Source organism: Lycium ferocissimum, chromosome 3 (assembly GCF_029784015.1).
Source record: "Lycium ferocissimum isolate CSIRO_LF1 chromosome 3, AGI_CSIRO_Lferr_CH_V1, whole genome shotgun sequence".
Classification (NCBI taxonomy): Eukaryota; Viridiplantae; Streptophyta; class Magnoliopsida; order Solanales; family Solanaceae; genus Lycium; species Lycium ferocissimum.
The window spans coordinates 15,313,928-15,329,385 of NC_081344.1; the positions used below are offsets into that span (position 1 = coordinate 15,313,928).

Consider the following 15,458-nt stretch of genomic DNA (forward strand, 5'->3'; position numbering starts at 1 on the left):
CTTTCAATACATTCAGTAGCCGTTTGGCCATAAAATTATTCACTTTTTTTCTGATTTTTTTTTCACTTTTTTCCGGAATCAGCGTTTGGCCATGAAAATTTCAAATACAACGTGAAGTTGTATTTCGGAATACCAAAAACTTAAAAAAAAACTTTTTTTTTTTTTTTTTTTTTTTTTTTTTATTTTTTTACAACTACATTTCACCAAAAACTACAATTTCAAAAACTATGACCAAACACAACTCCAAAATTCCAAAAAAAAGTGATTTTTTTTTTGTATTTATGGACAAACGGGGTCTTAGACAACTAAATATTGTTTGCAAAACCTATAACCAAACACAATTCCATCTTCAACTTTGACTTTAAAATTTCACATAAAGTGAAAAATATTTGATTTTCATGGCCAAATGTCTATTAAAATTAAGTGACCATTTCTGCCATTTTCCCCAAATAATCAATAAATAATTAGTATAAATCAGTTTTCCTATTGCATAAAGTTGGGGACTATACTGCCATACACATCCAAAAAAGCTACAAAAATAGTTAGCAACCATCAGATCTTTCCGCTTTTGTTATTATTTTCACTTTTATTTTTTTCCCCCGAATCAGATCGCTGCCCTGAGAGCGATCTCAACTTACCCTCCCACCGGACAAACAGGTTACCGGTCACACACACACATTGCAAAGGTGGAGAAGGCAAATGAAGAGTGTTGGTATAGGAAGTGCTTTACCGGTTAAGAGACGATGGAAAGGTTTTGTAATTGCTGTGTTAGGTCTTGTTTTTCTCTCATTGCTTGTCCCTTTGGTGTTTCTCCTTGGCCTTCATAACGGTTTTCACTCTTCAGGTAATTATGCATTTACCGCATTTGTACTTGTAAATTGGATCCAGGATTTTGCTCTCTTATAATGTAAATCTGTGGTGCAATTAGGCTATCTTTATTTGCTTTGGCTGAATTTTAAGTTTAGATGTTTTTTTTTTTTCGTTTATATGTAAGGAAGAATATTTAAGTTTATTTACCCAGACAAATTGCATTTTTAGTAACTTTTTCCACTCCTCAGGTAATTATGCAATCCGCATTTACTTGTTTGATTGCCAATGTGTGATGCAATTAGGCTATCTTTATCATAATTGGCCGAATTTTAAGTTTAAGTGTTTTTTCCGTTTATATAGAAGGAACAACTTTCAAGTTTATCAAAGCAGATAAATAGCATTTTTAAAGCTTGTTTGGATGATTGTTACCTATTGTATTGTGTTGGTAGTATAAATACGGTTTTTGTTTTGATTGTTATTTAAATTTTACTAGATCGTATCGTTAAATCCGTCGTTACGTAATGAAGAAAAGTCCTCATTTATTTATCGAATGCCAAATGCTTGATTTGCTCTCTTCTATTGCAAATCTGTGGTCCAATTAGGCTATATTTATCATAATTGGCCAAATTTTAAGTTTAAAACCTTTTTTCTCCTTTATATGGAAGGAATAACATTCGAGTTTACAACCTAGACAATAGCATTTTTAGTTACGCTATTTTTGGATGGTTGTTACCTATTATATTGTATTGTGTTGTTAGTTTAAATACAGTGTTTGTTTTGATTGTTACTTAATTTTTTTTGGATGATCAATTGTTACTTAAATTGATTGTTACTTAAATTTTATTCTACCGTATCGTTAAATCCATCGTCCCATTTTGTGTAACGACCAATTTGTCTTTACTTTGTATCTAATAATTCTATTTTATTCTTAACCCTACCTTTTTATAGTAGCTCTACCCCGTTCCCTACTTTTCTCGTAGGTTTATCCTTCAAATTGCTGATGTGTGACATTATGTAACGACAGAAAACGATACAATCTATCCAAACGCTGTATCCATTAAAACAATACAGTACGATACAATACAATACAATACGATACATATGTAACAACCATAACTTAATTTGTCTTCCCAGATCGATGAAATTGGTCTTGATCTCCCTCGCCCGTGCTGAAAAGAGAATGACAATATATAAAGACTAAAGAGAAAAGAAGAAGAGAGATAACAAAAGAGTAGCAAACTTTTATTTTGTCATTTTAAAACCTTTGCTCTTCTTAAGATAAAGATGAGGAAGACATATCTACATGCAGCTTTTTAGTTCTAGCCATTTTTAGAATGATTTGCTCCTAACTTGATCTGGCATTTACATTTTTGTAGGATATACAACAACACAACAAAGTTCAGCATCAGTAAGTACCTGCAGCATTTTAATAATGATATTACTGTTTAATAACTACTCATTGATCTTCTAAACTGGGGAAGTCCTGATGGAATCAGGGTGGACTTAGAATCTACGGTCGACATAATACTGTTGGGAATCAGTCGAAGGTAATTTCTTCGCTATGAGCAACATCATGAGCTGCTTTTCTCTTGGTCATTTTGAAATTTTTAGCCAGTAGAAGAAGTGGACTATCTTAATTTCCAATACTACATCTCGACTAGGCAACATATTTCTGTTCATTATTGCATTTTTGTGTACACAGAGAAAAAGGTGATCATGACGTATCTAACAGTTTTTGGGTATCTTGTTGCAGGGTGATGAATCAAAACATGTGGATGACCTAATGAGAAGATTGGAACCAACTTTTCCCAAGGTTTTTTTTGATGTTGCTTGTTAAGAATTTAAGTTTTGCGATTTAAATAGACTGTTATTGACTAGGTGAATTGCTATAATGGAGGTTTTACCGTGAAAACGAACATAAGTAAGAGCCCGTTTGGATTGGCTTATAAGTTGCTGAAAACAACTTATAAGCTGTTTTCAGTTTTTTTGAGTGTTTGGCTGGCCAGCTTAAAGCCATTTTGTGCTTAAAATAAGCCCAAAAAAATAATTGGGCCCGTTTGGCTTAGCTTATCTAAAGCGGTTTATAAGCTAAAAACAACTTATAAGCCAAAAAAAAAAAAAGTTGGGCTATCCCAACTTATTTTTTTTGGCTTATAAAGCTGCTTTTTTTAAGCCCATCCAAACATGCTCAAAAGCTTACTAGTCGGGCTTTTCTGGAAATCTTCATTAAATTGGTTTTAGCTATGAATATGTTAGCATAGTTTATGATGTGTCATTAAAACTATTTTCATTGTTAATGGTGTGCCCTTGCTTTCACTTTTTAAATTTAAAAAGGGGCTTGAAACGGGGGATACTTCATCGTCATATTTGTTACTTTGTTAGTCTTATTGGCTGCTAGTGTGTCTATGAACAGAATTTGGTGTTGCAAATAAAGTTTGCAACAAAGTATTTATACTTAGAAAAATCTCTCTGATGTATCACTTAGATCAAACCTAGAAAGATGGGATATTGGATGTATCAAAGAAGCAATAATCAAATCTCAAACCATGATGTTCCAAATATCCGTTGTTACCTTAATTGATGAAGTAATTTTAATGGTCATGAGAACAAAATGCTTGATTTAACTTAATAAAGTAGAGATGTAAGTTGGGGCTGTCCAAGAATCCGTGGGAATCGGAAGAAATGTTATCAGCAGTATACAATATTATCTGAATGTTTCCCTGCCTTTTTGGTGTCGGAGAATGAAACAAAATGATTTAGGTTTAGGATCTATAGATACAAGACTGCAGACTGCAGACTGCTTGATTTGAGCTAATCCTTGTATGTTAAACTACATGATATGTGCTATTAACCTTTTAACGGATGCATGCGATTTTTATTTAGTTAATTCTCCAATTTCTTAATATTATTATACTGATAACCAACTTTAATTCTAAACCTCAAATGATAACTAATAACAAAACTTCATTTTTTGTCATTTAGTTCTACTTAACATGACAATTGTAACTATCATATTAATGCAAATGCAACTTCCATGATTTAAGAAAGTGGTCCTGCCACTATTGCCACTATTTCTTTCCTTTTCCATTCCATATAGTTTGCTGTTTGCATGTAGTACTAAGTGCTGGTAGAAATAGCGTTCATAGGGAACCTGAAATTATTTCGTGTCTATAGGTCTAATTCGATAGATTTGTCCGAATACGGAAAAAAAAAAAAAAAGACAAGGATAAGTTCGAAGGGGAAAGAAAGATATGTCACGTCACATCCTGGTTGGAGAAAAAGGAAATGAAAGGACTGAAAATACGTTAATATGTCTCTTTTGGAGAACAAGAATTTTTTCCACCACTCACCTAACCAGTCAACCTACCGGTGACCTAAGAGTTAACATGGTAACCTTTCATGTTATGAGTCTCTGTATAGCATATGTTGATGCCTTTTTTCATGATTCTTTTATTGGAGTATCAGTTTACTGATTGAAGCTTGTTTGATTTGAAGATACCCCCCCACCCTCTCTTTTTTTTTTTGGTTTATTAATCTATGAAGAGATTTGAATATGCTCTTTTTATTCCCTTTGATGTGGGGTACATATAGGAAGTGTCCAGCCTTTTAATTCTATGGAAAAAGGCCAAATATACCCTTCGTTATACTTTGGGTCTAAATATACCCCTCCCGTTATACTTTAGGTTCAAATATACCTCCGTTAAAATTGTTCAAGGTGGACACTAGATCTGACGTGGCATGACAACTCAGTGGTCCCCCCCGCCCGACCCTTTTTTTTTTTTTTTTTTTTAATTTTAATTAATCGATGATGAGATTTGAATTTGCCCTTTTTATTCCCTTTGATGTGGGGTACATATAGGAAGTATCCAACCTTTTAATTCTACTTGGAGCTAATTTTAAAAGCAAAGCTTTTCAATATAACATTTGTTAGTACTCCTTGACACCTTGTTATGAGCAGAAGATAATTTAATCTTCTAATTACTGCTGGATATGGTTAGTGTCTGAAATCTTGGGGTCCTAGATATTGGCAGTTTAGATGTTAGATCATGAGCATATATATGTAAAGACGAGAGATGCACGGATTTAATGTTTCATAATGACGTGATTTTGAACAATATTGGGCTTGAGAAGCGTTAATAGAGGAGCCTTCTATCCCAAAGTTCCTCTTTAGTTTGTTTTTCTCCCTAATAGATATTGAAATTTTCAAGTAGTACCTGAGAATTTAAGATTTTGTCTTGCAAGTTTTTCCTACATTTACTTTCCCTTGTTCCACCATTGATGTCGAATCATGATTCCTTCCAATTTTAAGTCACGGACTATGAAGTATTCTTGTCGTTTCATCAACATATGAAAAGTACCACCACTAGGATCTTTGATTTTGTTCTACTTAGTTTTGTCGCCTGCCTGTTGTGCGGATTTGTGCCCAGTGTAATCCAACTATAGTCTATATTATTGGAAACTATTTCCATGTACCTGTTTTTACCTACTAGACTATCTGTTTTAGCACTACTCTGGAATTATTTCGAAGGTAAACTTTTCTCTAAGTAGTACTCAATCGGACTAAAGGATACTCTAAAGTTCTTTTGGATCAAATTTTCTGACAATTCTTTTATATATATTTTGAACTTTGAAATACTAGGCCGTAATTTACCTTACTTCACAAGCAATTTAAGACAGCAAGACATAAGACTATCAATTGTGGAGGGAGGAAGCCAAAAGTTGCTAACGTGCTTATTATAGTAGAAAATAATGGAAAACATAAAAAAAGAAGAGCACAAGTTACAACCAGTTCAAGCTACCATGCAAGCGGACGCTTTAAATTTATTCATGCTTTGTGCATAGATATTAGAAGTTTCTAGTATCCTTTTATGTTGAACTTGCATGTATTTACCTAAATAACACAATCGTGGACTCATGCATAGGTACTGATATAAGTAAGAAGCACGCAGCTTCACATGAATAGACATTTGTACACTATCATTACTGTCAATCAGCAGTTTCTCATTTGGGCCTTTCTTTTGCTGTAGTGTTTGATCTTGCTTGTGGCCCATTTTGCTTTCTTATTCTACTTCATAATACAAATTCTTCAGTTTGAAGTTTTAAAATTCTGATTTGACCATGCTATCAGATGGGGAAGGAAAAAGAAGAGAAGCTTTATGCTTTTTGATGAAGCAACAGAAGTCTTATGTTTTATCAAAAAAGGAAAAAGAAAAAGAGAAAGAAAGAAAGAAAGAAAGAAAGAAAGAGAAGCTTTATGTTGAAAATGTCTATTATTGAGAAGCTTGAGACATGTGGACTACCTTAGTTGTTCAATGTTCAAACTACCATTGCTTGTCTCAATAATTTCAGCTCTCTTTCATCATTTATGGCTTTGATCTTGGAAGAAATCACATCTTGTAGTTAAAAATGGGTAGATGATACTTGCACCAAAGTTTCAGTGTTCATTGCATATAAGTTATTTGATTGATTTTTCTTCACCATTTTTCTCAGGATTTTGGGGGAAATGTTATTGTCGGGGAAGCGGAGAACAGGACTGCTGGTAGGATATTCCAACTTATTTCTCTGAAGAGGAACATGTCTCTCTCTTTATAATGCGTAACTATGTCTATGCATGCTACATATACAAACAAGTATTTTGTTTAGGTATAGACAAACTTTCTATGAACATGTAGATTCACTTAGACATTAGGGCATGTTTGGTATGGCGGAAAATGTTTCCAATTTTCCCATGTTTGGTTGGTCAAAAATTTTGGGAAATATTTTCTCTAGGAAAACAAGTTCCTTAAACATTAGGAAAATGACTTCCCGAGTGGTAGGGAAAACAAGTTCCACAAGTAGCATTCCACATTAATTCTCTCCACCCCACCCTCCAACACACCCCACCTCCACCCCACCCCCATAGCCCTCATCCCCACCACTCCCACATTCCTGCCTTCCACCCCCACAGTCCCACCCCGCCACCCCATAGTGTTTTCCTGGATTATATAAAATGCTTTTGGGACAAGATTTCGTTACTTACCAAACACCAAAAGATAAGCAAGAATTCACTTATTTTCCACGAAAACATTTTCCTTCACATCAAACATACCCTTAGGTGTTTAGCCTTTTATTTAAATGTGATCCTGTCTCTTTCCTTTTAGTGTGTGGAGCTAATGTAACCTTTAGATCTACTTAGATTTTAAGCTATTCCTCTTTGCTATGTTATTTTTCCAGGCTCTACTTTGTTGGATGAATTGCCCAAAGAGCGCTTAGGAGCAAATGTATGTAGTTCTGCAACCTTATGTTTTTACATGTTCTCATCACTAAAATGAATCTTTACATGTTAGTTAATTCTTGGTCTCCTTCTGATACAATAATAAGATTAACCTTAGATATGTGGAACAGAGTACAGATGTTAGTCACTTCACAAATAAAAAGCCGAGCACAGATGTTGGTGACTCCACAAAAATAAAGCAGAGCACAGATGTTGGTGTGTCCACAAAAATAAAGCAGAACACAGATGTTGGTGACTTCACAAATAGAAGGCATAGCACAGACGTTGGTGCTACGCATGCTGCCACTGAGAATATCAAAGGCATTGATGAGGGTGAGAAATTATGTGAGCTAAAATTTGGGAGTTACTGTTTATGGCGTCGCAATCATAAGGAAAAAGTGAATGATTTCACTGTGAGAAAGATGAAAGACTTGTTGTACGTGGCTCGGGCTTATTATCCTAGCATCGCGAAGCTTCCGGCTCTTGACAAGCTGTCACAGGAAATGAAGCAAAACATTCAAGAGTTTGAGCGGGTGCTTAGTGTAACTACGGTGGACAAAGATCTTCCTTCTCTGTATGTGCAAATAGTTTCCTTGCAACTATGCAACAAAAAAAATGATTGGATTTAATCTTTTTTTTTTTTTTTTTTCAAATGATCTTGTAATGTCAAAAGGTTTAATCTTATCTTTTTTGTGATTAAGAGTGAGAAATGGGTGTAGCTTGCTTTATATGTTTGGGGAAGGATCTTGACTTTTGTGGTTGGTTATTGCTGTCTAGATGTTATGCCTTCATGCATTTAGACTTAACCTCAGCTCAATTGAAATTGATCAGGAGCAAACTGTTTGATACTAGATACAGAGTTCAACATTCCTCAGTATCTACTGCTCAGGCTTGATTGTCTCTTTTCCTTCTTCTCCCATCTCTCTTCCCTTAGTGATGCCGATTGAAAAATGTTATTGGGAACTTGGTCATGTCTTATCAAATAAGTTATAGCAAATTAAAACTTTTCAAATAACATTCACTCATTGACTGAATTCAATTGCGGTAATAGGCGAAGATCCCAAACATTGACCTCTTTGAATCAAATTGCTTTTAACCTGGCCTAGTTCTAATTCCAGTAGTTGAGCTTCGCTTCTAATCTGCCTTCTAGGCTAATTGCTTTTTGTTGTATCTGCTCGTTTGCTTTTATCAGGCACAAAAGCATCTCAACTACCTGTTTCTCGTCTTCCTCTTATTCCTTTGCCCCTAAGTAGAAGAAATTTGTAAAGATGTCTTTTGATTATATTCCGTAAATAATTTCTTGAAAACCCTTTACAGAAAATTCATGCTTTTGCTTGTTCACCAGGATTGATCCGAAGCTAACTAAGATGGAAGCTGTAATTGCTCAAGCAAAGGCATGCCGTGTAGATTGCAGTAATGTAGACAAGAAATTCAGACAACTGGTTGATCTAACTGAAGATGAGGCTACTTTCCATATGAGACAGAGTGCCTTCCTCTACCAACTAGCAGTTCAAACCATGCCCAAGAGTCATCATTGCCTGTCAATGCGACTAACTGTAGAGTATTTTAGAGACCCTCCACCTGATATTGATCAGTTATTGGTAGAGAGACATTTGAATCCAGATCTTCACCACTTTGTTATATTCTCCAGCAATGTGCTGGCATCATCTGCCGTAATTAACTCCTCTGTAACGCATGCAAAAGTATGGTTTGTATATTCTCTCTTGAATTGCAATGTTTTTCTATTGTTAACCCTATTATCAGTTTTTCTGATTGTGTTTTCTTCTGTATGCAGGAAAGTGAGAATCAAGTATTTCATGTGGTAACAGATAGACAGAATTACTTTGCCATGAAGTTATGGTTCTCGAGGATTAAGTATATGGAGGCCACAGTTGAGGTGTTGAATATTGAAGATCTTAAGTTGGAGAACAATAAGGTATCAGCATCAACTCGTCTTTCCCTGCCTGAAGAATATCGCGTCTCCTTCCACAAGGTTGATAGACCGCCTACAACAGAATACCTATCTGTTTTTTCACATTCCCATTATCTTCTTCCTGAGATATTCCCTAGTTTGAAGAAAGTTGTTGTCTTGGATGATGACATTATTGTGCAAAGAGACTTGTCTGTCTTATGGGGCATCAATATGGATGGGAAAGTGAATGGCGCAGTTCAGTGCTGCTCAGTTCGGCTGATTCAGCTGCGGAAACTTTTTGCTGACAAGAAGTTGGATGAAACATCTTGTGCTTGGATGTCTGGATTAAATGTTATTGATCTAGCGAGGTGGAGGGAACAAGATATTTCCGGAAGATACCTAAAGCTGGTAACGGAGGTCAGTGACCCTTTACTTTTTGACTTACATTTGTTGTTTTTGCTGACTTTTGCCTGCAAGTTGTTATGGCAAAGGCAAGTAAAATATTTCCGTCTTTCTTTACTTTCACTTGTGGAGGCTAATACGATTTAGGAATTTAGCATGTTATTGTTGTATTGCACATATTTCTACTGCGAAATAATACCACAACATGACAAATTAAATTTTGGTAAGTAAAAGTGATTCTATTATACTTGCCCCAAAAAATGATCCAAATATTGTTATCTACTTTTGGATGATTCCCTCACTCAATGTAGTCGGGACTCTTATCGATTTTATGTCCACAAGTCCATGGACAATAATAATTGCTAACATATCTATCACCAATAAAGGAATTTTCAACAACTAGATATAATGTTTCACATTACAGTCTTAGTCTTAAGTGAAAATATCTTTTGTAATAACTTATGCCATCCTAACTATGCTAATTAGTTGGATATCTTTAATATCCATTGCACCTCCCCATTTTGAATTAGGAGAAAATGAGCTGAAATTCTTTTGAAAAAATTCATTATGATACAGTTGATATAAATAGTTCATCTTGTCTTGAAACAACTAAAAATGCTATAGTGAACTGTGGGCTGGTTTTAGAAAGGAGTTCCATCACCGTTCTAACCTGGACGTAGCCAAGAGGCCAAGGCAGAAGATTTCACGAGACTTGTGTATGTGATGGACCAACAAGGACTTATTTGCAGGCGGCCGGTCGACTCTAGTTTTTGAGGGAAAGTGCAACCGGAATTTTGTTGATGGAGAGGCAATACTATCAATTCCAAGGGACAGCTTGGAAAATGAAGATATTTATGGAGACATCCTTAATTGGGAGATTGGCAAAGTGGCATCCATCAATTGCGTCACTAAGTGGGTTGTTAAGGCTCGGCAAGTAACGAGGAGTCTTAAGGTCTCAAGAATGGGAGATTTGCTGATTATGCTCAGGTTTCTTTCAAGGAGTGAAGCTAAGAGGATGCTAAAATTTGTGAGGTGGACAAAGGATGTCTTCCTGATGCTAGTTAGTTGGACCTTTAACACCGCCTGCATGGTGGATGGCGGAAGAATGGCGGTAAGCTTGGTGGGAATCTCGGTCCTACTATGATGTTACGACCTTTTAAGGAAAATAGTTGACTTATGCTGGGATTCTCTAGATAAAGATTTGCCCCTCATTGATTTATCTAGGGAAAAACTGAGACTCCCTCCGTTTCGTTTGTCTTAGTTTTGTTAGGCACAAATTTTAAGAAATTATGAGACTTTTGAATCTTGTGGTCTTAAACTAAAGTATGTAATGTACCAAAATCCCTTTGAATTTTGTGGTCTTAAACATGCACTGTGGGATGTTGGAATTAAAGAGTTACTAAATATGGAAAGAGACATTTTTTTTTGATGAAGAGACATTCTTTTTTAAATAGACAAAAAAAAAGTAAAGACATAATTTTTTTTTTTTGTGAATAAAAAGTACTCCCTACGTCCCAATTTATGTGATATAGTTTGACTGGGCATGGAGTTTAAGAAAGAAAGGAAACTTTTGCAACTTGTGGTTTAAAACAAGTTTTAGGCTAAATTATTTTTAAATATGGAAATGTATCATTCTTTTTGGGACAGACTCAAAAGGAAAGTGTATCACATAAATTGGGAGAGAGGGAGTTAGACATATCAATTGAAACAGAGAGAGTAGTTAAGGATTGGAGGAAGTTCTAAACTATGAGGGAGTAAGACATATCAATTGAAACAGAGAGAGTAGTTAAGGACTGGAGGAAGTTCCAAACTATGTCCTTGTTGAAGACAACGAATTTGAGTGGATTTCTCCAGGTAGTCGCGCGCTGTCTTGTTTCCCTTATTGGTAGTATTATTATTTCTATTCTCCTACTTTCTTATACTTCAATTTTATTATTGCCTGTTAATTTCTTTTGCTCTGGTTACTGTATTATTTGTTGTTGCTAGCTGAGGGTCTATCGGAAACAACCTCTCTACCCTCACAAGGTAGGGGTAAGACTGCGTACACACCACCTTCCCCAGATCCCACTTGTGGGATTTCACTGGGTATGTTGCTGTTGTCTTTTTGTTGGTAAAGTTATTTTCACAAGCCAAACTGTTTGTTGGTAACACAATACTACCTCCGTCCCAATTTATGTGGCACCGTTTGACTTGGCACAAAGTTTAAGAAAGAAGGGAAGGCTTTTGAAATTTGTGGTCTAAAACAAACTTTGGACATTTGTGTGGCTATAAATGATTTCATTAAGGGTAAAATGGGAATGTTATAAGTTTCTTTTTTTTTCCCATTAATATGAATGGTGTACAAGTAGTATGCCCAAAACGAAAGGGGACAAAGGAAAAGGTAATTTGCATCAGAGACCAAAACAGAAAAAGATGGAAAACCACTAATTGCGTTCATAATTGTTCTGTCAATATAAATATTCAAGAATATTTTATGTTGCTTTTTGTATGTGGGCTGCTACCTGCCTAAATACTGAGTGATGTCCTTTGAGCCTCCTTTCTTTCTGTTTTGGATTATATTTTTGTTGGTCAGGGGTTAACCCTTTCCAGCACCACAAAATATGGGAAAGCATAAAAAGGTGGAAAAATACAAAATACATCCATTACTGTTTTCTCTACATAAATGGTAGATTGTTTTGTTTGGGCATGTGCGCTGCCACCGAACTAAATAAAGAGGCATGTGCGCTGCCACCCACCTAAATAAAGACGTCCCATCTTTTGGGCCTCCGTTTCTTTTCATTTTGGCATGGATTTTTTGGAGTCCATGGGTTAACCCTTCTAGCCCCACAAACTATGGTTTTTCAAAGTCTACTACAAGTTAACCTAACCCATTGGGCATTTGTTCTACACACTAACTTTTATGCTTAAGGGGCAGGGCTGCGGGGTTCTTGTAGGGGGACTGTGACAGGTAATCGTCATCTATCTAAATACAAATGACACATGGACAAGATTCTTGTTGTGGAATCTCATGTTAGATTGTGTATAGGGCTAATCCATTTCTTTTTGTCTCCATTTATCTGTATGCTATTTTTATATTGACTTACACCGTCACCTTTTCATTCAATTTGCAGATGAATTCAGAAGAGGCTGTTGCATTGCGCGCAAGCTTGCTTACTTTTCAGGATGAAATTTACGCTCTTGATGATAAGTGGTTATTATCAGGACTGGGTCATAAATATGGAGTGGATACTGAAGCTGTGAAGAAAGCGAGAGTACTGCATTTTAATGGTAACATGAAACCTTGGCTTGAGTTGGGCATCCGCGATTATACAGTTTTTTGGCGGAAGTTCCTAAACCAGGAGAATCCGTTTTTAAGTGATTGCAATATTAACTAGTACAGTATGGGCTAATACCTGCATTTGCTGCTGAAGTTTCATGAGGTTATGGGTGATGAAGTTTGCACAAGTTTCCTGTTTGTGATCTTGTGTAGAACCGTATCTGAGGTAGGGGGACTGCGTATAATTTGGTGTGGATATCTCTATTGTTTGGTTAATGAAGGAAATTTGTTTAACCTCAAGGCAATGCTAAAGTGATGCATAATACTTGTCAATGATGGATTGCTATACACCTTCATCGGCTAATTTTTGTTGGAGCTGTTAAGGATATAGTTTATGAGGAGATTACCCGAAATCATCTCTGAAGAGCTGGATATGAATCTTGTAAAAAATGCATACCTTGGGTTAAATATATGTCTACCGAAATTGGACGACAAGTACTTGGACCCCTGCTTCACCTGTGATGAGCATCTCGGATCCGCTGTGATGTGTGATTTTGCAATTGACACGTTCAGTGAATTCTTTCTTGTAGAATTGGGTCTGTTTGAATACATTCTTTCTTAGCATTGATCAGGCATCTCAATGTTTTAAAGCTTTGCACTAGCTGCTGGAGAATTGCCATTGCTGCTAAAATATATTTAGTGTTAACATAATATAACATTGTTTACCTTCTATTTTTTGTTTTGACAAGCAGCTTTTCGTTTGTGCCTTGCACTTAGTAGTTTAAGTCCTATGCACTAATGATCAATCAAGTTACTTATAAGGTAATTATTGATAAACTGCATTAATTAATAATCTGTTAAAAATTGTAACTTACATCAATCACAAGTTAAACTACATTGATAGTGCTTTATTAAGTTCGGGTATTTATAATGGTTGTAGCTGTAGTCTTACCGTTTGCCTTTTATGTAGATTGAATCATAAAAGAGATGTGAACTGGATTGATTATTGGTACATATCAAAGTTTGAGGAGATGAAATATTTTTAAAAGATATTACGAGGACTAAAATTACAAACGTTTTGCAAGTTCTCTCTTTATTTTTTTAATTTTTGTCCTTGATTCTCCCTGCCGCACCCCACCCCCCGTCCCTCCCCTCCCGCTCCCTCACCCTTTCTTTTCTTTTTCTGATCATCAATTGATTCCACCACATCATTATATTCCATTTGCCTCTTACTAGTAAAGGGAAAATCCCTATATATCTTATTAGTCCAGTCTAAAGTCCCTTTACTAATATAATACTCCCTTCAGATTAAAAAGAGTGTTCACTTAGCTATTTACACACCTCTTAAGAAAATACTAACTTCTAGACAAAAATAGATAATTTGACTAAACTGCCTCTAATTAAATAGGTATTGGGATTTGATCACATAGCAGTTAATGGTGCAGATCTGAAAAGATAAGGTTAATTCTTTCTTGATTTGATAAGTGGACACTCTTTTTTACCCAAAAAAAAAGGCTAAGTGGACACTTTTTTATCCGGAGGGAGTAGAAGGTAAGACCGGCTTTCGTGCTGCTGCGCCGCTGCTCAAACAAAAAGTATATCTTTGGTGAATATCCTCCGATTTGGTGAATAATTGAAGAAAATTTCGAAGAACCACAATCAAATGTTCATTTGAAACTTGAATTTGAAATCTGAAATTTGTTAGTAGTTCTTAAGTGGCCGCATTTGATATTTGTTGTAGACACATGAACGACCCTAGTCCTCTATATAAAATTTGAGGAAGACTAGAGGTGATTTCAACTGAGCAGGAGTCAAAATTCGAAGCTGAAATTGAGTTTGAAAACGTCATTACTAAATTGTATATCACGTTATTATCACATGCAGATGTACATGCAAATACACAGATATACACCTTCCTTCAAAGTCAATCCAGTACACAGTCATCTCAACAGTACTCAAAATCACCGTAGCACCATCATCCAACCACCATTAGATCACCAACCCATTGCTGCACTCAACAAAAATCATTTCAATCCAACCAGAAAAAGAAGAGAAAGAAGGAGAAGTAGAATTTGTAGTAATTTGGAAGGAAAATAAGATTTCTGATGGTGGAATCTCCTTTCTAAGCCAAACGACAACACCAAAAGCGAAGGAGAACTCATCTCTGAGGGTGCAAAGGCAATCCTTGACATACCTATTCACTCAACCAACACATGCTTAGTAGTCCTTGACACAATACGCTATTGAATTATGCTGTTGTCATAACTGATACTATTCCCTATGCGGTATGGCATATGGCATGGCCGCATGGGCCTTCATTTTTCTTAATTTCTACACATGAATAATTGCAAATTATACCTTCATATTTCGTCTTCCTTTTTTTTACTTTTTGGTTTCCTTCCATTATCAAAGAATAAATGCGAATATTAGAAAATGAGGAACAAAGTAAAGTGTTCGGGAAAGAAAATACATGGAGATTTGAGGGTGGAAAAGAGAGAAAGAGGAGGAGAAGAAGTCACACATGAAAAGCTTCAAAACAAATTAACTGCTCTATGGAAGAACCACAAAAATATTTGTTTATGACCATGAAGGGGTTGTGTTGGGATTGTAGGAATTCCTTACTCCTTGATAAAAAAATCTCGGGTTTGAACCTTGAAAATAGAGGATCTCTTGGTAGGAAGTGTTTAACCCCTTTAGTGGACCTACACGATGCGTCTGGATTAGCCAGCCCAATGTGCTTCGTTTTGAAAGATGCCTTGTATGGTCCAAAGAAAAGCTTACTATATGCAAATTTGATGTATGAACTCACTCTACTTAACAATATA

General features: G+C 35.7%; 1 protein-coding gene across 1 annotated transcript; it reads left to right on the forward strand.

Annotated features, from left to right (window-relative positions):
* The first annotated feature begins 498 nt into the window (after window positions 1-498).
* Window positions 499-13,365, forward strand: LOC132049845 (probable galacturonosyltransferase 7). The gene is made up of 10 exons (XM_059440798.1): window positions 499-844; window positions 2,187-2,218; window positions 2,307-2,357; window positions 2,564-2,623; window positions 6,301-6,349; window positions 7,024-7,070; window positions 7,195-7,637; window positions 8,409-8,766; window positions 8,859-9,392; window positions 12,488-13,365. Exons 1-10 carry the CDS (start codon window positions 700-702, stop codon window positions 12,749-12,751), a joined length of 1,983 nt encoding a protein of 660 aa, XP_059296781.1. The 5' UTR covers window positions 499-699; the 3' UTR covers window positions 12,752-13,365.
* Window positions 13,366-15,458: the final 2,093 nt, after the last annotated feature.